Raw genomic sequence first — 22,277 nt, 5'->3', positions numbered from 1 at the left:
GGAGTAAATAGTGTGTACAATTAGAACTCAGTGCTTTTACTGACAACTGGAGAGCATATTTTTAGATGCCCAACTACTCACTCTTCACCAGCTTGTATCCATCACATTGAGTTTCCCCATTTCTTTTCTTTCTTTCTTCTTTTTTTTTTTTTGGTACTGGGGATTGAACTTGGGACCTTGTGCTTGCGAGGCAGGTGCAGGAACCACTGAGCTAAATCCCTGGCCCAATTTCTTTTCTTTTTTTTAAAAAGGGAAAGGTTTACTTGGCTTCCGGTTTCAGAGCTTCAGTCCATGGTGGCTTGGCCCCGTTGCTTTGGCAGCCGAGTGTGTCATAGCCAGAACACAATGGAGGAAGCTGGATCACCTCAGGGCAGCCACAGAGCAGCTCCCCACATTTCTAACAAAGGACCTCTTTATAATTAAAGTGCCTGCTAATGAATAGGGCATGAAGCAACCTAATCCACCCTCATCTGCTGGCCTTGGGTCTGTGTCTGTGGCTGGCACTGGCCTAAGGTTCTCAGCTGATGCGTGTCAGGTGGGAGCTGCCCCATGGCCAGAGAGCTCTCTGGACATCTCCTGTTTGAAACTCATTCTGGGAACACCTAGAAAACCACTCTCAATTTTTAAAAATTCTAACTGGCAGGAATGAATGTGAAGCTTACTGGCATGCTTGGAACATCTTGGTTAAAAATATATAATGCCCAGTGCCAACTCCAATTTTTGAGAAACTAAGTGGTTATTTCCTGCAGACTCCTCGATAGGCCACTACTTCTACTCAGTGGATTTACATTCAAAATAGATGCTGTTGCTGGGCCAGGATAACATAGCTCAGCGTCACAGTACCTGCCTGGCAAGCACAAGGTCCTGAGTTTGAACCCCAGTACCGCCCCCCCCCCCGCAAATCAAAATAGATGCTGCTTCCACAACAAATGATCTATTGAGCTCTTGCTCCATGAAGCCTTTTTATATGCCCACTTTATCTTCACAATCTCCTTGGAAATTCTTAATATTTGAAATCTGGATCCTACATTCAATGTACAAATTTCAAGTTTGGTTTGCAAGTGATGGTATCCAAATGTGGGGACTTATTGCTATAGAGTTCCAACCCCAAGATCACAATGTGCTTAGTGCAGTTTCCAAATTCTAGGTACCAACATGACATTTTTTTGCCATATGTATAGCGGGCGGCGAAACCACTGAGCTAAATCCCCGGCCCGGCCATATGTATAAATCACCAAAGTTACTGAGTACTTAATGCCTCTTTAAATTATTCACTTGTGACTTATGTAAACTCATAGAAATGATCTATAGCACCACCTTAAATGGAAAACCACTATCACCTGCCACAATCAGAAACTGACTTTGACACAGGAACCCTGTTAGGCTCTCATTAGATATTCTTGCCTGCCTGAAGCTTCCAAACCTGAGGCCTGGACTTTAAGAAGAGAAATTAGCACATGATAGAGTTAAAGATGTACAGTATTAAACAGAGACATGACCGAATCAGGAGACCAGGAAAAGGACTGAAAAGGGAGTGATTCAAAATTTTTTTGTGTCTTGTCTTTCTATCATTTGAGCTGCCACAAGTGTTGAAATTCACATTCTGAGAAACAATGATCAAATCCAGTCTTTTCATTCCAGAAGCAAAGACTCTGAGAAGCCAAGCCTATCTGTGCCCTGTCCCAAGCGTGTGTGTGTGTGTGCATGCGCGCTTTTCTAAAAATCAACTCAGAAGCATTCACAGGGCCTCCAAGGCGAGCTCTTACTCCTTGACACTGATGTCAGCATCAAGTGCTGTCTCCTAGCCCTTAGAGCCTGGGCATAGAGCATTCAGAGAGTATAAGACCCAGATGTTCTAAGGTCTCAGATATCAAACAGCTGAGGCGGAAGGAGGTGATATATATAAGCTACACTATATCTATGTGGCTTACACTTAAGCCACTTCTCTGACAGTTTATTTCCTTTCTGCATGGTGGTTTCTATTCCCTTCTGCAAGATCACACCCTGAAGCACTCAAAAAAGTCAACCATCAGCAATTAGACTGCCCAAACCTAAAAGGACACTGATGACCCACCCACAGCCTCCCTGTGTGAAGGCAACAATTATGACCTGGCTAGGAGGCTGGGGATGTAGCTCAGAGATAAGCACTTGCCAACCATGTGAGAGGCCCTGGGGCATGGATGGGACTGGAGGAACTGGGCAGGGCTGTAGCTCAGTGGTAGAGCATGTGCTTAGCATGTGGGAGGGCCTGGATTCAATGTCCAGAACTGCAAAAAAGTCTTCAGAGACCTCTGGCTATCTTTTCTATATTTGCCTGGGGTTGCTCTTGACGTGCCTTCGTCACTGGGGTTATGAAATGTCGTTATGTCAATACACGATAACACACTTTAGAAGGAGGCTTGCACTGGCCTTGTGCTTTGGGCAGAAAGCAGCCAGAAGGAAGCTTTATCACCCAGACCCCTTGGCCATCAGGCCCAGCTCCATCTCTTTCCACCCACCCACTGGCCTATTCCTTTCTTCCTTCTGTGGCTTCTTCCTCCAGAAAGGCTCCAAAGTTCTACATCTGACAACTTGTGGCCAGGGCTAGGTACAGTACTGGTCATTACATATTTTTATGCTTCTCACAAGGGCTCTCAGTATTATTTATTTCAATCTGGTTGCCAACTCCTAGTGGTATCTATGAAAGCACACCTTTGGGAAGTGCTGTATTGTGCCTATTTCATCTCTTCTGCACACAGTATAGCTGCAAACTCCAAGAAGTGTGTGTCTGTCCATTCTGTGTCCTTTTGTTTACTCTAACACTGATCTCTCATCAAATATAAAGTAAGACTTTGCTTGCAGTTGGATCTTCTGGAGTGCAAGCCAAGGCAAGGCTTACCAATCCACTGGCCTGAAGGTAAAGTCACTCTGCAGTGTTCTAGCCAGCTTTACTGGGGTTCACTCTGAATATCCTCCAAATAGACACAGCTGCATACAATGGCCCCCACTCAGGAACATGGTCAGCTTAAGTCAACACTGTGGCATGCCAAGAGGCTGGGCAAAATAGGAAACACCATTCTGCCCTGCCTCCTAACCTTTCTGAATCTCAGTTGATGAAGAGGACAGTCCCTGCTTTAAGGATATTAATTTTTAATCTATTATCTTTACTTTATCATATTTTGGTTTTTCAGGGACAAAGTCTCGCTATATAGTTCAGGCTAGCCTTGAACTCACAGTGATCCTCCTGCCTCAGCCTCCCAGGTGCTAGGATTATAGGTGTGAGCCACTATGCCCAGCTGTGGTATCATTATTTTGAAAATATTTCTCAATGTATTAGTCTACTTATCTTGTCTAAGAAAGCATATAAGGGCTGGGGATTTAGCTCAGTTGCACTGCGCCTGCCTTGAAAGCACGAGGTCCTGAGTTCGATCCCAGCACTAAAAAGAAAAAAAAAAAAAAAAGCATATAAAACATAACAGAAATCTTGTTTGTTGATATAGCATCATGCAGTGTCTTTGGGATGATCAATACTCATGATATCCAGGCACACCAAGCATGTTCAGAAGAAACAGGCTAAGAGAATGAGATACAGCAATGTGTTTATGAGTAAAGTTAGAGGAACCAGGACCATCTACCAGAAGGAAAGCACCTGGGGTGGGGGAAGTGTGGGCAAGCATGTGGAGCGGGAGAGGTGCAAAGGGAGACAGCAGTGTCCAAGTATTTAAGGGGATGACACAGGAGAAAGCATTATTGTATCATACACAGCTCCAGAAAGCAACATTACCATTAGGAAAGGATTTTCTCATGATCCACACTGAATAAAGAGGGTATGGGACCTAAGAATGTTCCCAGTTCTCTGCCCTCCGAGGTATTTAAGCAGAAATTCAGTGGATCCAGCGGTTGGATAAGAATGGAGATACACATTTTCAACAGACCTTGCCCACTCTGAGGCACTGTGATGCAGAGACGCTGGATCATTTCCCGAAGGCAGGATTTGTTTGTTTTATAAATTCCTGGGGATAAAAGCCTGTTTTGCTATTCCTTTCCTCATCTTAAGAGTGCAAGGGGGGGCGGGAGGCAATGAATTTACCGTTAAGGTTCTGGTTCTGCTCCAATAAATTGAAGTTTGCTAATAATTAGGGCTGCCTTCTCACAAAAGGACACAATGGCCCAAACATAGGCGATCCCGGCAAGTGCATTTCTAGACTGAAAAAGAACCACTCCCTTCCCAGCCAGTAGAAAGTTCACAAGCTTTTTCTGATCAACTGTAACACTGCCTCTTCTAAGGTAGTAACTGATGTCAATTTAACTGAAGAAAAAAACAAAGAGCCATTAGAAACCACTGGCCTACATTCCCGACAGACCCTGAATAGACACAACAAGAATAAACAGCAACATGATTGAAGCAATTTCATCATTTTGTGTGTGACCTCTACCCATTACCAACACTGACAGATTATGCAAGATAACCACACATGTACATTACAAGGGAAGCAGCCATTCTAGGCACACACCACTAATAACAATTATATCTATATACGGCTTTGCAAAATTAGGATATGATCAATAACTTATTTTCATTCAGCAGTCATGAAAACAGTGGCACTGGTTCAGGATTTTAGAGCCAATCACAGCGTGTCTTTAAAAAAAAAATAACAAAATTTGCAAATACCCAGATGGTAGTTAAGACTTTCCAGTTAAGGCTGGTGGTTCTTGTAGATAAGCAAAATGACTAAGAGAAGAACTAACAGTGTCACCTCCACAGAGCTGAGAAGGCAGAATTCTGCCAAAGACCAGTTCCTTGGTCTTGAGAAACACGAAGCGGAAATTATCAAAACTCTCTCAAATGGGAGCTTGCAAACCCCATTCCTGTGGGTTACAGCCATTCTATGAAATGGGCTGCCAGAACCACTGATGGTCCCCTACCCAGACACTTGGGAAAAACAGGCCTTTGATAATCAGGCAGTTGGCTTGGGCAGGTGGGTTCATCGTTCATGTCCTATGCGGTGACACCAGTGACTGACTCACTTAGAGCAATGAGACGTGGTTGGGAAAAATACAGATTTCAGGGTCAGACTGGGTTGAGTCTTGGCTTCTCCACCCAGTAGCTCAGCCATCCTGGTATGCCACTCGGAGCCTCAGTTTCTTCTTCTACAAAAGGGAGAGATCATACCAACATCACAGGATTGCTTCGATAATGATTCAAGTAAAAGACTTAGTAAAGCCCCGAATGCACTGACATGTAAAACAATGTTCAGGAAATTAGGATGGTGATCGCTGTTTCTTAAAACCATTCTAGAGATCAGTTTAAGATGTGAAGGTTTTAATGATGATTATTCTTTATATATTTATTTTTGGTACTGGTTATTGAAACCTGGGCTTTTGCACTGAGCTCCATCCCCAGTTGTTTTTTTTTAAAAGAGTTTCACTAAGCTGCCCAAGGCTGGGCTCAAACCTGTGATCCTCCCAGAGTGCTGGGATTACAGAGATGCACCACCACACCGAGCATGATGATGATATTTACTGAGCACTTTCTATGTGCCAGGCCCTATGCTAAGCATTGCATATGAATCATCTCCTTTGAGCCTCACTATGGCCCTAGGAGGCAGAACTATTATCATGCCATTTTACCACTGCAAAAGCTTAGGCTTGGAGAGGCACAGTGGCTTGTCCAAGGCCACACCACTAGAGATGGTGGAGATGACTTTGGGAGCCCAGGCATCTTAATCCAGACTCAATGAACAGCCTTCAAAGTCAGCATGTGTAAAGTCAAATGTTTTCTTTTAACAGGCCTGGTCAGGTGCATCCTAGAGGTCCACAGCCACAAAACATTTTTCCAACTGGACCAGCCTCAGAATGATGGCCCGGTGACCATAACCAAATCCTGTCAGCAAGACATGGCCTTCTCCTGGGTAACTGTGTGTGGGTCTCCACCCAGCCAGATCTCAGAGGTCACATGATTCTGAAGAAATCTAGGATTCTAACTGTAATAATTCCTTCCGACTGCAGTGTTTCCATGCAGTTGATCCTACGTACTGACAGCGTATGATGCAGATTCCAAGAAAACTACGAATTACTGGAAGGCAGGAACCCTGTGGCTCTCAGCTGGCATTCAAGGAGCACAGCCCCAGGTGTATACAATTGTCAAGTGTGTGTGCTGACGGCTGAGGCATAAATTGTGGCAAGAACATACAGTTCACCTCACCTTCAGTTGAGGTTCAAAAGGTACCTTCTCAATGATATGCCTAAGATTATATATTTAAAATATAATATTTTAAAACATTTTATGTATTTTTTCAGTTTTGTATCCCACCCCCTCCTTTCTAAGGGATGCCAATATTGAATGCTGGACTAAATCCATCAGGAAATCTGGCATCAGATCTTGGCTCCAGCTGCTTATATTCTTTTGAATATTTCTGCAAGTTACCTCCCTTCAGAGTTCTTATTCAGAAAGTGGGGAGAATAATGCATGCTTTATGTTACCTTATAACATGGCTGGGGTTTCAAGTGAAACACTAGATACAGCACACTTAGAAAAGGGGTAGAATTCTGCTATTTCTAGGTGCATGGCATTATTCCCAGGCCATGCAAGGATACTGGCCAAGGTGAAATCACAGCCTGTATCTTTGAGACCCACAGTGGTACTCAGCTATTCACAAGATGGGCATGTAGTCTGGGTGCTGCAAACATTTGTTTGTTTGTTTGTTCGTTTGTATTGAGATGGGATCTCACTATGTAGTTCAGGCTGGCCTCAAACTCAAGGTGATCCCCCTGTCTCAGCCTTCCAAGTACACTACCACACTCGGGCTGTGCTGCAAACTTTTACAACCACCAAGACACAAAGGTGATACACACACCACCACCCAAATTAGGTCTGATCCTGACCAACATTGAAGACGATGGACCTTAAAACCAAAAGCAGGGCCTAGGATTTAGCTCAGTGATTCTGCCGCCCGCCTCGCAAGTGCAAGGACCCAAGTTCGATCCCTGGTACCAAAAAAAAAGTAAATTGTCTACCAAGTTGTCAGATTTATTCCTAGAAATGACGAAATGCCACTCTTTTTATTAAAAATGAAAGGGGGCCGAAAATTCTTAAAAGGTTTTCCTCAGGCTCTAGCTTCCTTAGCCAATGCATCCTCTCACCTAAGCCTTTGTTTAAAAGCAAACTCACAACGGGGAAACAGATTTAAAAATTTACAATCACTGCAATTCATTAGACCTAAAAGCTTTCTTTCAGTGAAACAATCAGGTGTTGGTTCAGTGCATCTAATGTGGCTTCCTGGGATGGGATGGGACCACCAATCCATATGAACACAGATGAGTGAAGCTGTGTTAGTGACCAGAAGAGAGACAGTTAACTACACACACATCATACCATGTTCTCTGTGAAAATCCAGAGCTAAGCTCCTTAGATTTTACACTTACTGATTAGAGCCGGAAGGATCTAGCTAGTTATGGGTATTAAAATTAGACATTTGCAAACCAACTCATACACCCACATCATATGAAATACCAGATTAAGAAGGAGTATTATATTAACAGACATGAAATATCAGACATGCAATATCATAATCCACAGAGAACATTTTCAAAGTTTAGACAGAGCCTTTTCAGAAATAAATTTAAATTTAAAACTATATCTTTTTTTTTCTTTTACTGGAAACTACCACTGAAATAAAAAACCCCAAAACATTTAAATTAAATCTCAAATAGCAATTTTATTTGCTTTCAAGAGAATTTTCTTTCTTTTTGGGGGGAATATTTTTTACTCAAGTGTATGGTATCCAATGCACATCACCTGCTTGCAGGGGCCATTTTCTGAGTTGCGTTCCCAGCATTCTCGCTAAGACACAGGAATAACCATGAAGGCCCTTGCCCGTGCCATGCTGGGCATTGTTCTCCTACACAAACGGGAAGGCCAGGCCATTGTATGTGCACGGGCACAGGGGCTCAGCTGCAGGTGCCTCTGAAGGTCAACGAACCCTATTGTCCCGGAAAGGCCGCTGGATGCCCATTTTTCTTTTTATTACAGCCACATTCTTTCCACAAAGAAAACAACCAGTCTTTAAAAAATACTTTCAGGGGAATTAATAGTCAATGTCTACACTATAAACAGTTATATAATCATGACTTTCAATATGACAAGTGAAAGCTGTTTTTTAAACATTTACAAATACTGACGACACCTGCTGGTAGAAAGTATATTCTCGTCAACTACTTGGGGGCCTACAAAGTTGGCTGCTTTTTGTGTGGACAATGAAACCAGAAAACTTCCCCTTAAGCCCACTTAGGTTTCTTTTTCCAACCTTGCCTAGGTCCATTATTAGGAAACGATTTATGCCAAATCATCAAAGCTAAGAGACATCTCTGGCTCAAGGTGTATAAGCATACTTTTATTCTGGTTTTAAAAAAAACAATTCAATAGTGATACCTGAAAAAAAATTACCAACTACTCCCAACTTTCTTGCTCTCACATCAGGACAGCCTTCTTAAAAGGAAAACAAGTCATTTACTTTTCTCATCTAGATCTAGCTACCAATGAAGAAAATTCGTATTTGACATTTGAGGATATGCTTCTTGCAGCACTCTTGTGAGCCACAGGCATTTTCACTTTACACTTAATAGTGAGATTAACCAAGTGAGTTTACCCAGTCCCTTAGCTAAACTACTCAAAAAACACAGGACTAAGTGATAGCAGAGAAGGACTGGTTACAATCAACAGCTATTGTTGCCATCCTTTTCTTTGGTTCACTCCCATTTATTAATTCAACTGGTCATGGTTTTCTTCCTTCCAAGAGGAGTCTGAGGGCACCAGCCTCACCGCTCCTCCATTCCTGAGTTTATGAAGTTCACTCTGAAACATCACTGCATCCACTCTAAGCCTGAGCAACCTGAATCCTATACAGGTGCCATCCTGTTCAAAGTCAAATAAATGTCCAAATACCACTAAGGCCACCACACCTCCACGGCTCCGGGGAACAAAACCCGTGAAAATATTCAACTAAGCTGAGGTGTGGAGCTGGGGTAGGAGGGAAAAGTCAGTTTGTGCTCATTTTACAGAAAGCTCAGCCAGAGCCTGGAGTGCTGTCGGCTTGGAGCTTGCTAGAGGCAGTGGATCTTGGATGCCATCCTTCGGAATATCTGTAATTCAGTGAGCCAAGTGGACACACCGAGCAGACCCAAGGGTGGTGGGTGAGTGGAATCCCAAGAATTCACGACAAGGCGATGCACACCTGCCTCCAGACTTTGCCCAGCTGTGGTGGTTATGTTCTCCCAGTGCGGGCGAGGCGGAGTGGAGAGCTCCATGATTCACTGAAGAGCCACCGCGAGGAGCTGAATGATTCTTGGGTCCCACCTGCTCGGCCACAGCAAAGCTGTGTTCTAGAGTAAGCAACTGCTTCCTCTAAGACTCAAAGAAAGGAGAAAGTGAGGGATGCTTTCTCCTCCAGAGGAACCAATCTTTAAGGTCAGTGAACCATTTGCCAGGGAAATCGCAGGAGGAAGAAAAGGACTAAACACAAGCTGGAGGACTTCTGCACATCACCCCAAGGCAGCTTCCCATTCACAGGGGGAGTTTAGCTCACTTGCAGAAATTCCTCGTTTCCAGCTCCCCAGCTAAGGATCCCTCCCACAGGGCACAGGTGAACAAGTGGAGGTGCTGTGTCCTATCCTTCCTGCCAGACAGCTGCAAGGCTACATCTGAGAATCCAAGAACCTCTCTGCACTCCCAACCCCGGCAAGAGGAAACACTCGGTTAAAGGGCTCTTCCTGGCATCTGGGCGCGCTGATGCAGGAGAAGAAAGTCCCTCTGCCGGGTTTAGACAGCAGAGCGACGATCGACATTCTGAGAGCCCGGCAGGACACCCTTGGAGCGACCGGCAGGGGGAAGGAGGCGAGGCAGCTCCTGCTTGACCCGCTGAGAGAGCAAGGCAGGGCGAGGGCGAGGGAAGGCGATGGGGAGACAGAGACAGCGAGGGACGCACACAGTGTGGGACACCCGGTGGGAGAAGGAAGCAGGAGACAGGCAGAAGGAGCGCAGAGGTCCAGGTGCGGGCGCGCCCTACCTCGGCGTCCTTGGCTGGCGAGCTGGCCGGGGCCACCTCCAGGCTGCAGTTGGCCCTCTTGACGCTGAGGTAGAAGGGGTAATCCTTGGCCACCATGGCGGCTGCTGGGCCTGCCCTCTGGGATGTCACCGCTGACCCCAGGCCGCCACAAAACTCCCAGGTGAAAGGGGGTCCCAGCTCCACGGTGCCGGGAGGCGGCGGCGCGGAGACCGACTGCGTCCGGCGCGGGCCGATCGGGCTCGGGGAAGGCGGGGCGGAGCGGCGGGCACGCCCAGCGGGGAGGCGCCAGGTGCGGCCGCCCACCTCGCGCAGGGCCGGGGCGGACGCGGGCGGGCGGCGCAGAGGAAGAGGGCGAAGCCGGGGGCGGAGGGCGGGCAGGAAGCGTTTCAAACGCTCACGTTAAAAGGGGGCATTCTAGCCTTATGCCCAGGACAGTCTCTCTCCGATTTTTTTTTTAAATGAATGTCCCTGGAGAAAAAAAAAAAAAAACAGTCCAAACTGTAGAATCCACCGATTAAATGCGCAGTTCGCGGGGTTCTGTCAAATGTAAACAGCATGGCAACCGCGTCCACAATCAGGATACAAACATTTCCACCACCTGCAGAGTCCGCTCCCCCCACACCAGTTCCCAACTCTGCAGAAACCCACCAGGCTGGAGCGAAGCTGCCTGCGGCTCAGACGGGCGACCCTTCGGGGTCTGCTTTCGGTCTAAGACTACAGCAATGATCGGCCCTGGAGAAACTCTGACATTCTTTCTGGAAAAACTCTGACACTGTAAATGCCCACAGCTGCTTGTTGCAGCCCTGTCTGGGAGTAGAAAAAGCAAAACTGGAAACAACTGGAGTGCTTAAATAAACTTTCCTCACTATGGAATACCACACAGTGAAAAAGGAGATGGATTTATGGGTGTGGCATGGAAAGATCTCCGAGGTATTGGGCTTAGTTTAAAAATAAGTAATTGCAGAAGCCTGAGGGTATAGCTCAGTGATAGAGTTTGTGCGTATCAAGCGCAAGGCCCTAGGATCAATCCCTGGCACCAAAATAAACAACTGTAGGATAACTGCAGTACACCACCATGGGGAGGGGGGGTGCAGGACTGGATAGTAAATTCGGGGCCTTTGTAATGAGTTACATCCCCTTCATTTATTATTGATTGATTGATTCATTTATTTATTTGGACAGGGTCTCACCAAGTCATAAGTTGTCCAGGCTGAGCTTGAACTTGGCTGTCCTCCTGCCTCAGCCTCCCATAGTGCTGGGATCACAAGTGTGGGCCACCCCGCCCCCCAGCTTAGTACAATGCCATCTGTTTAAAACGCAGCTAGAAAACTACCATAGATTTTTCTATAGAGACATATTTTTACGTAAATAGCATCAAATACTGCTTGGAAGAATCCACATTTTACCCATTCCCTTGTGGCTTTGGGGAGCCACCTTGGATGAAAGGATTAAAGCCAGTGGACAAAGGGGACTTTAAACCTATAGCTAATACTTTTAAATTTTTTACCAGAAAGATATATTTATGTATCACTCGGGAAAATAGAAATTATTTTTTTAAAATATTAAAGTTATTATCTCCAAAGTTATTTTGTAGTCTGCACGGTTGAATCTTTTCCTCCTGTGAAAATCGTGGTGGTCTGGGAGACAGATTCTTTTTTTTTTTTTTTTTGGTACCGGGCATCGAATCCAGGTCCTTGCGCTTGCGCAGCAGGCGGCAAAACCACTGAGCTAAATCCCCGGCCCTGGGAGACAGATTCTTGTTTTTATTTCTTGGGGATGGGGGACGTCGTGAGGATGGAGACATCTAGTGCCTATTTCAGTGTTTTCTGCTTCCAGATGAGGTCAGAACCCAACAGTTCCTATTTTCCAGCAGGAAATTCATAAAACTGAGTTCTTTCATCCCAGGTATCAAATCCACTCTCTGACACTAACTCCACCCCTCTCCTGCCCTGCTGGTACACAGGCTGCCTTTGGAAACAGGAAGACCTGGGCCAGTTAGCAGCCTGCTATTGCTACACATGTAGATGGATGGGTTTCGACCGAGAGTGAAGACAGCACCCCTCAAACACACAAAGTGAAGCAAGGGAAGAAGTATGGAGTGGAAAAGAGCACCTCAGAGCCACTGGCTTCTCCTATGCTACTCCTGACCACAGCTTAACCCTTTCAGCTGGAGCCATGCCGCTGATGAGTGCTCAGGAGTGAACTCATGCCTCCCACAGCTTGGCCAAGAATGGTGAAGGAGAAGAGAATTCCATCTCCAAGGGCACCCAACCAGCGCAGCCCACGATGAACTATGCACCCAAAATGGGGCAAGGAGGCCAGGACTTGACAATGCCTCCTCCCTCAGGGCTTGCCTGGCCACCCCAGATCTGCGCTAAAGTACCCAGAGCTGCTCTTTTCCTTTTCCCATACTCACACTCACAGATCCACGATCTCAACTAGAAGACTCCGGCCACATGGGGACAGGCTCTGGTCCCCAGTGGAGCTCACTGGGCGTTGTTCTCCAGCTGGAAAACATCCTTACAGCACTGGATGAAGAAGAGAGTGATCTGGATAATCCCACAGTGCTGGGACTGGGCTGCCTGCTGAGGTATGCTCAGGCCTGAGCAGGGAATGTGGTATACGGCAAGTCCAGCGTAATAACAAATAAATCCTAAGAAATGGGGGTGACTTTAACCTCAAGATTAGATACAATTATTGCAGAGCAAAGAATAATCATACTGATTGACAAGAAGGCTGCCACGTACATTTTCTCTCTCTTCCTCTTTTTTTCTCTCCAGTACTGGGGATAGGGCCTAGGCAAGTCATGAATGCAAAGCAAACAGTCTACACTAGGGCTATTCCTCAGGCCTTTTTATTTTGAAATAGGGTGTATAAGTCACTAAGTTGCTCAGGCTGGGCTCAAATCGTCAGTCCTCTTGCTTCAGCCTCCTAAGTAGCTGGGATTACAGGCATGTACCAACCTGCCCAGCTTCCATTTTCTCTTAAAACACTTTTTTTTTTTGGTACCGGGGATCAAACTCAGGACCTTGCTCTTGCAAAGAAGGCAGCGGAACCACTGAGCTAAATCCCTGGCCCCAACTTTTTGTTTTTTAACTTACTTAATTAAAAGAGATTAGAGCTGGGTATGGTGGGCCTATACTTGTAATCCCAGCACTCTGGAAGGCTGAGGCAGAAGGATCACAACTTCAAATCCAGTCTGGGCTTTACCAACTCAGGGTGAGTCTGTCTGTGATGATTAAAATGGATTGTCAACATGGTTGGCTGAGCGATCCTCCCAGGGGATAGGTGAAGCACACTTGTGGGTGTGTCTGGGTGGGTCAGGGAGGTGTGACCTTGGGTCCTATCTAGTCCCTTGCTCCTTCCCCCCTCCCCACTCAAAATTTAAATTTTTTTTTTTTTTTTTTTTGGAGACAGAGTCTTGCCATGCAGTGCAGGCTGGCCTTGAACTCACTATGGAGCCCAGGCTGGCCTCGAACTTGCTGTGATCCTCTTGCCTTGGCCTCCCTAGTGCTGAGGTTAAAGATGTGCAGCAGCACAATGTCTGACTCTCATAAAATAATTTTTTAAAGGTTGGGGATGTAGTTTGTAGCTTAGTGTTAAGGCCCTGATTCAATTTCCAGTAAAACACAGACACACACACACACACACACACACACACAAATCAATGAATAGACGTAGCAGATTTCCTTTCCACCTTAAGTATTTAGGCTGAGGAGAGAGAGAGAGATTGCTAATGACTCAGAACAATTTAAATAGTGCTGCAAAATGGCATAAATTCCAAAATGAGTGTCAAAGGCAAGATAAGCGTAAGGAGTCCCTTGGGTGGTCTGATTCTTCTAAGCTTCTCAATGCCCAAATGCCTCAGCACCCTGAATAGAATTCTGCTGTTTAAGAACATATATTTTTGGTACAATAAAGTCTGTAAACTCAGGCCCATAATTTTGGGTACATATAAGCCATGTATGTGGTCCTTGGGACATTTAAGGAACTTTCAGGGGTATTTTTGGCCTCGTGCAATTTCCACCTTGTGCCCAGACTTCAGAACTTCTTCCTTGTGTAATGTACAGCTCTACTGTTAGCTCATTTGGGGTTGGGCAGCCTGCCTGGACTCTAACCAAGGATGTGTGTATGTGCATAACCAAAGACTGGTGGAAAACAGGCTGCCCTGTAGGAGGGTTCCCAAGCACATCCCTGGAGGCCAGAGTCACAGCTGAGAGCTGGTCCAGCTCTGCACTGCTGCCCACCCAAGCAACAACAGAGCCCAGCAACCCCATCCTGCCGCGTCTGTGTTTGCAGCTCAGGAACAACACTGCCCTAATAGGCTGCTTCACTCAAAGCAACAGCACAAAGTGCCTTTCAGAACTTGCCTTTGGCAGAACCAGTTATAATCCTATAAAACGCTTCACGGCCAGGCAGTGCTCCTCGCAAGCCAGAAGCCTGTAGACTGGAATAAAGGAGCCTGTTTCTGCATTCCCGGGACCCGTGCCAAGCACAGGGCTGTGGTCTTGCCTGTGCTGAGTGGGGTCATGTGTGCTGCTGTTGGAGTGGCGGCCTCCACACACAAGTCCGCTGCTGGTGATTAGGGCCTGTCACACTAACAGATGACCGGGAATGGGCAGGAGACCCTATATCACTCCTCAAATGCTAGTGCTGGGACTAGGAGCTCAGCAGGCCTAGCACGAGGCTAACATTTCAGAAGCTCATGTGGCTGTGACAGTCTTCTCAGCCCATGGGATCATGTTCTGCCCTTTCTGCATTATACTTCATTCAGGGTTAGGGGCTTATTTTTTTTTTCTTAAAGCATTGCTCATTCATTCATTCATTCATTTGTCCATCAATCCATTCATTCATCAAATATGACTGAGTGCTTACTATAGGTCTGATGCTTGATTAGCTATCTTTCCTTTCTCCTGCACCCCTTTCTGAACCTCCATGCCAGGTAGATATTTATACCAAGTTCTAAGGGATTCTGAGAGATCTGAAATGTGATTTACTGCTAGACAGGTAAAAATTGCACAAATGGAGCACTGCTGATACAGTCACACACTATTATTACTCTCCTTTGCCTGAGGATACAACCACCAGCTCAAGACCAGATTTATAAAAATCTATCCCTGGATACTCTGAAGCTGGAAGACTTAATTATTTTTTCTTTTCTTTTCTTTTTTGGAGACAGGGTCTTGCTTGAACTCACTATGGAGCCATGGCCTCAAACTCTCAGCGATCCTCCTGCCTCAGCACCCCGAGTCCTGGGATTACAGGTGTGTGCTATCATGTCTGGCATGGAAGATTTCTTTCTTTCTTTTTTTTTTGGTACTGGGAATCGAACTCAGGACCTTGTGCTTGCAAGGCAAGCATGGTGCCGCTGAGTTAAATCCCCGGCCTGGAAGATTTAATTCCTGTATTCTTTTAAAGATCTCATATTTTAAAACAAGTCTGAAAAATAAAATATTTCTTTTCCTCCTGGCTGAGCAAATCCTATGTATTATTAACTGTAATGTCCCCCAAAAACTATATTTTAAGTTTAGCTATGAAAAAAAACCTGTCTTGATATACCACAGACATACATTTCCTACTTTCTGGTTCACAGCAGGGGACACCTGGCAGTGTCTGCACATAGCTTTGATTGTCTGTGAAAGACACCAGGGCACCACTGGCATCTAGTGGGTAAAGGCTGGGGATGCTGGTAACGGGACAGGCTCCCACAGCAAAGAATGGGCATATTCAAAGTGCCAGTACTGATGCTATTGAGAAATTCTACGTTAAACCAGAGGAGAACTGAAATACAGCACTGGAGCCAGAAGGATGTGTTGGTTTTGACCATGAGGATCTTTTCCCTTTAGACCTTTATCACTGATTAGAGTCAGATGTCAGCTTAGGCTTGGTGAAGTGAGGAAGAAATGCTGGAGTACCAAGAGGATGCAGAACAATGCTATGCCTCAAATCTTTCCTGATGCCTAAGCCTCATTCTTAAATGAGTAGAAGACCCCATAAAACACAAAAAGAACAATAAAAAGGAATATAGGAACAAGGATGTGGGGGGACAGAAAATTTTCATAATCTTCTTCAGATATAAAAATGCACTTAAAAGACTAGTGAGCCTGCCATAGTGGTGCATACTTGTAATACTAGCACTTGGGAGGCTGAGGCAGGAGGATTGCTGTGAGTTCAAGGGCAGCCTTGGCTCCATAGTGAGTTCAAGGCAGCCTGAAGTACATAGAGAGATTCTGTCTCAAAAAAAGAAAGAAAATACCAGTGAAATTAGTTTCAATGAAATATAATTAAGCAAAAATCAGGGAAGGGAGAAGAAATTTTTCAAATCTTAGTCTTTCCCAGGACAACATTTGTTACCATGTTTAGCCATTTTGGGGGACAGAAAATGTAAACCCAGTGATTAATAAAACTCCCAAAGAGTTTAATTATTTTCTTGATATGCAGTATTTCTGGCAGCACAGCAGGTGTGACAATAACAACAGCAACAAGAAAAAACCTGTCTTGCTCAAGATTTTGTAATAAGAATCCAAATCTTCTCCAATTTGAGTGGATGACTATTAGCAGGTTTATTTTGCTCACAGAAATGAGCCAGCCTGTAGACATTTTTTGTATATACTAGGGAGTCTTTGAATCTTATGGATAGTCTACATTTGTTTGACAATAATTCATATTTTGGGGCCAAAAATTGAATAAATTTGTTATATTCCAAATGTATTTGTTCTCCGCAGACTACAGCTAATGTATGTATTTCTGTGAGCTATGTATACCAGCCATTATATGGAGAAGTTAGACCCTAAAATTTGAAAGTCTAGCTTTGAATAATGCAGAAGTTTTCTCTTCCATCGATCATGAACTTGGTAATCAAAGTCCACATTTCATCAAACCTAGAATGCCACAGACTGTAATATGTACTCTTACTATTTTATATACACTCAAGAAAGAAAAATGATTACCCAATAAATTCTATCACACAATCACTTGTAAAACATGTTACAACTGCAGAGAGGTTAAAACATGTAGGGAAATGTGGATCCCAAGGACAAAGAACAGTGTTCGTACAACTGGGCTCTATTTAAAACATGCCTTGACTTCTGGGGAGTTGGGGACAACATTTCCAGACCACTTGCAGCGAAACCAACCGGGAAGCTTATTAAATCCATGTCCCTGGGCCCTTTTGTGGATCAACTGAATTGGAATCTTCAGCAGTGGAGCCCAGAAATGTGTATTTTTAATCAATACCCTCAAAGAGCACTGTTTGAGTAGCACATGTTGTGAATTAGAATTATCAGCAACTCCACTAACAAACCCACTTCTCCTTGCCCTCCCCTCTTCCCATGAGAAACACCATGACCGAAGATCTGTAGGCCAGAGGTACCTGGGGTAATTAGCCCAATGGCTGCAGCATCAAACAAGACCCGTAATGGGCTTATGGAGCTGCTTATTTGTGCATTCACACCAGCATGCACTGGGGAACTACCATGTGCCAGGCAGCAGCTGTACACACACAGATGCATTAGGGACTCAATGAAAACTCTGCATGTCCACACTCCAAGTCAACTACTAACTAAGCCACCCACCAGGAGACAAGTTCTGGCACTTGGGACTTGATTTACAATCTGGTATCCAGAGCTCCAATTAAAACCATGCTTATCTTCATAGCCAGGGGACACAGCTGCATTTAAGTTTTTAAAAAATTAGCTGTAGAGAATGAAAGGAGGGCAGTTGGCTAGAGATATTTACCTTAAAAAAAGACCTGAGGCTTGGGAGGGGAGAGGGGCTCAGGTAGAAGACCTTAATTAGAGAACTAGTCAAACCAGTAGAATCAGGCTCAGGGACTCCTGGCAAGTACATGTCTCATCTGGTGGAGAGCTGTCTGGTGTGTGCTACAGAGCAACAGCCCATTAGCTGAAATTTACCCTGCACTAAAGGCAGTGGATGTGTTTTTCTACAGGTACTCCAGGGTGAGTTAACTGGGAGCTTTGGCTAAGTGGGGGCTGAATTAGGGAACTTCTGCTTTATTTGAAGTTTTTTTCCATCTCATGTCCAAATCCAAGCTCAGCAAACACAATTCGCATGTGCCCAGTTCTGATCAAACCAAAAGCCTTGGCGACAGAAGGCCGAACAAAGCAGAAGCACTAGGCACATCACTGGGTTCATCAACTGTCACATATCAAGTACAACCTCCTGATGGCTTTGTCTGGTTACTTCCTCTCATCCGAGGTCATGTGACCCCTGGGCTAGGATGCACACTGGTTACCTCTCTTTCCCAGCACACATCCCACCCATGCTAATGCATTTGATTGTCTCCGCTGACTGCAAACTACAATGGGACAGGGACCTTCTACCATGTTGGTGCATACTGTATAAGATGCGGGATATGTAGTGTTTGAGATAAAAATTAAACTGCAATGGGGTTGATCAGACAACATATCACAGAGAAGCCAAATCCAGAAAAGACTTTATACAAAGAGAAATACAGCATATCTAAGGTGGATCCAAGAAGTCACACGCCCAATACCACCAGGAGCTGCAGAAATGTTGACAAGATAGACAGTCTTTAATTTTTAGCTTTTTTTCTCCCGGTACCAGGTATCAAACTCAGGACCTTGTGCTTGTGAGGCAGGTGGTGGGACCACTGAGCTAAATCCCTGGCCTGATTTTTAGCTTTTTAAAGGGCCCAAAACTCACAGAAACTGTTCTGAGACAACTCCTGCAGTGTAACGCTGTGGGAACCCCCACAGATATATGAGAGCTTTCAGTTCTCCCCAGCTTTTCACACATTCCCAGCAATTGACATTTAATTCCTTCTATAGGTTTTTCTTTTCTATTTTTTATTTAAAAATTTTTTTTCACTAGTACAGATTTGCCACACACAGTGCTCACATTCATCATAGGGAATTCATACCTGTATATAATATATCTTAATTCTTTTTTTTCCCATTTCCCTCCCTTCCCTTCAACCACTCTTCCCCTCCCCATTTACAGAAGCTTTGTTTCCACTTTTCCCCCCACCATCCCTTGTCTTTCTGTAGGTTTCTGGTTCTAGGCTAAACTTTACAAAATTTTTTTCTACCTTTCCAATTTGCCCTAATCCTCTAGTGCTATTTGTATTAAAATTTTGTTCTTTTAAGGTGGACCCTGACTTGGGGGTAGAGTGGATTTTGCCTGATGCTTGTGCAAGACTACATGTGATGCTAATATGATGTCCAAGGAGATGTGAAATTACGGACTCACCATTTTCTGTTTGCGGGAGGGGCCTTGCTATTTTGCCCAGGCTGGCCTTAAACTCTCAGGCTCAAGCCAGGCTAGCCCAACCCTTGACTTACCTTTTTTTTTTTAAATGGTGCTGAGAATTAAACCCAGGTCCTTATACAAGGTAAGTGTTCTGCCACTAAGCTATACTCCTGGTCCCTTGACTCAGTTTTTTCTTTTCTTTTTTTTTTTTTTGAGATAGTGGTCTTGAGTTTACTACGTAGCCCAGGCTGACTTTGTACTCCTACTTATCCTCCTGACTCAGCCTCCTGAGTACTGGGATTACAGGTATCATCACGTCTGGCTTGACAGAGTTTTTTTATCCAAGGAAGCCAAGGAGAAGAGAAGGAAACTTCTCCGCTAGCCGCTCCACTAAAGGAGGGTCATGCTTTGCCTCTCGGAGTCTTACAAGAGGTGCTGTGAGCTCATTCTGGCTTAAAGACAGTTCACGGTGAACCCAAGTCCTCTGTCAGTGAGTAGGAGGAAAGGAGGGAAGGAGGTAAGAGAGAATTAAAATTGTAAGCCAACACCTTGTGGCTTCTTCCTTGAACTTTAATAACCCTGTGCTGCCTGCAGGCTCAGAAAAATCAAATGCGATGGTAGGTACAAGGGTGGCTCCAGTGCCAGGAAAATGCAGTAAGACATAACTTTTACAAGGTAAGCAGTGAATAAATGCCCCGCAGGAACAAAACAGGCTTTTAGCATCTTTGAAGTTGGCAGCCATATGCTTGAAATGTTGCCGTAGTACACTCACAGTGCACAACAGATAGGCTCATGAATGTGAAGATGAAATCATCTTCCCAGAGAAACAGTCACTGGGGAGGTGAGGTTTTTATGATTCAGGGGAGGAGGGCAACACAATCTCTATTTTCTTTGCCACAGCGTGACTCATTTTAATGTATGTTAGAGGCTTTCCACATGTGAGGCACATTTCCTAGAATATTTTAAAGGGAAAATGTTTAGCAGATTGCCTGGGTTACTGAAAGAATTATCTTTGTCTCCTGGATGAGGAGGGATCTAATTCTGCCCCATGATGTCATCAAAAAGATGTGAAAGTATAACTCCTCTTTTGGATTCTGCTGTTATGAAATGCAGTTTGGGGTGTCTCCTAATGCTTTACCCCAGAAGAGTTAAAGGAAGTGCCTGTCATCAAAATTCAAAAGTATATATGAAAATGATGCTGGCAGAGCTCACAACTCAAAGTGATCAGCATTTTGCTTCAGTTTCCTGTTCGTAAAACTTCATAAAAACAACCCACCCATTAAAAAAAAAAAGCCCACAACAATAGCTCATATTCTTTTCCTAATGCTTGCCTCATGCCACTGAAATGAGGTGCCATCCATCATGCTTCCTGAGTTAGGGCCTCCACACCACATCCCTTTCCTCCCGCCCTCGCTCCTGCCCTGCCCTGCCTGGCCCTGGTCCTGAACTAGCTGTTTCTCCAGGTTACAAGCTCCGCAGACAAGTGCTGATGTTCTCCTCTACCTGTCCTGAGTGGGCCAAGCATCTGTGCTGCTGGAAGCTAGAATAATTGAGGCCACCTCCCCCCAAATTTATTCTCACTCCCTAGAGAACTTTTAGTAGAGAAGGTTAAATTACAAAGTCACAAGGTAAAGGGAAAAATGCAGACTGTTCCATTAACCTGAAAAATAATAAGTACACTGCTTTGTTACATTACTTTTTGTTTGTTTTTTGAGACAGAGTCTTGTTATGTAGTTGAGGATGGCCTTGAATGCACTGTGTACCTCAGGCTGGCCTCAAATTTGCAGCGATCCTCCTGCCTCAGCCTTCTGAGTGTTGGAATTACTGGCATGCACCACCATGCCCAGTGACATTACTTTTTCTGAAGAACAAAGCATTTTCCTCTCTGCCTCTACAGCAGAACTTTTTTGTGGGATATTCAATACACCATCTTTCAGTTTCTGGTAGAACAAAAAAGAATGCAAGCTGATGAATGAGAAGTCTAGACTCAAATACCAAGTGGACAGTTTTCCTAATGCTGTCAAACCTCCGTTTACTCATCTGTAAAATGGTGATATGAAAGTTGTACGGCTTTAATGATATAAAAACACAAATAATTTAATGAGATAATACATATGTTAGCATTCTAAGCACACGGTCAACATTTAATCATATTTAAAAAGATATAAGTACATATTTTACATGTTATATATTACATATTTATATACAAATCTGTCTATAAATATAGATGTAAAACATTATATATATTATTTATAACACATATACGGTGCTGGGGATCGAAGCCAGGCCATTGCTCTACTACTGAGCTACACCCTCAGCCCATATAGTCCATATTGTTATTAACTTTTCTGATAAATAAATCACCCTACTCTCTCTCCTTTTCAGTGAATTGGGGGGGGGATGGGTTTGGGGTCCTGTCCCACTATCCTTTGTTTCAAGGGGTAATTTTTTTAACCTCATGATTTTGAATATTTATTTCACTGTTGGGCACACAAAAGAAACAGCACAGTAAAGAGAACGGACTGGATCTGGAAGACAAATCAGGGTCCAATCCTGGCTTTACCATCAATTTGCTGTTGTGCCCTTGAGCAAGTAAAGTGCACTCTGAGGAGCAGTTTCTTGAGTTATAAAATAAGACATTTTAAACACAAACACCTATGTTTCTATGGTTCTATAAATAGCAAAGACTGAGGCTAACGCAGGAGGGTCACTAGTTCAAGCCCATCCCGGGCCACTTAGGAAGACAAATAAAGAGAATTTTTTTTTAAAGGGCTGGGGATGTAGCTCAGTGCAAAAGCCCTGGGTTCAATCCTGAGTATAGAAACACACACACACACACACACACACACACACACACAAGCAAAGACTGAAGTGTATATGGAATATTGTCCTTATTTTGTCCTTGTCAAAAATCAGCATTTTGGTACAGGCAACCTATATTTTGGAATGGTTCAGTATGATAATATTCATATGGGTTAATCAGAAAATTAAGCTCAATGTCCT

At 44.4% G+C, this 22,277-nt stretch overlaps 1 protein-coding gene and 1 pseudogene across 8 annotated transcripts in view; one reads left to right on the top strand and one right to left on the bottom strand.

Moving 5' to 3' along the window:
- Arhgef3 (Rho guanine nucleotide exchange factor 3) overlaps window positions 1-22,277 on the bottom strand; it is a 310,353-nt gene that overhangs the window by 67,493 nt on the left and 220,583 nt on the right. Inside the window, exon 1 of one of the 8 annotated variants that reach the window (XM_004864315.3) lies at window positions 10,044-10,308. The exons of the other annotated variants lie outside the window; for them this stretch is intronic. Coding sequence (XP_004864372.1) covers window positions 10,044-10,139 — 96 coding nt within the window. The 5' untranslated portion in view covers window positions 10,140-10,308. Of the gene's footprint in view, window positions 1-10,043; window positions 10,309-22,277 lie in introns of those variants that run through there. 8 annotated transcript variants of the gene reach the window in all.
- Window positions 10,599-22,277, top strand: part of LOC101721222 (cAMP-dependent protein kinase type II-alpha regulatory subunit pseudogene) — a 46,812-nt pseudogene continuing 35,133 nt past the window's right edge.

The sequence above is a fragment of the Heterocephalus glaber genome, unplaced genomic scaffold (genome assembly GCF_053883595.1).
Source record: "Heterocephalus glaber isolate CG9 unplaced genomic scaffold, H.glaber_assembly_v1.0 deba00001472, whole genome shotgun sequence".
Lineage (NCBI taxonomy): Eukaryota > Metazoa > Chordata > Mammalia > Rodentia > Bathyergidae > Heterocephalus > Heterocephalus glaber.
Note: the sequence above shows the minus strand (reverse complement) of the source record. Positions and strands in the feature narration are given on the sequence as shown.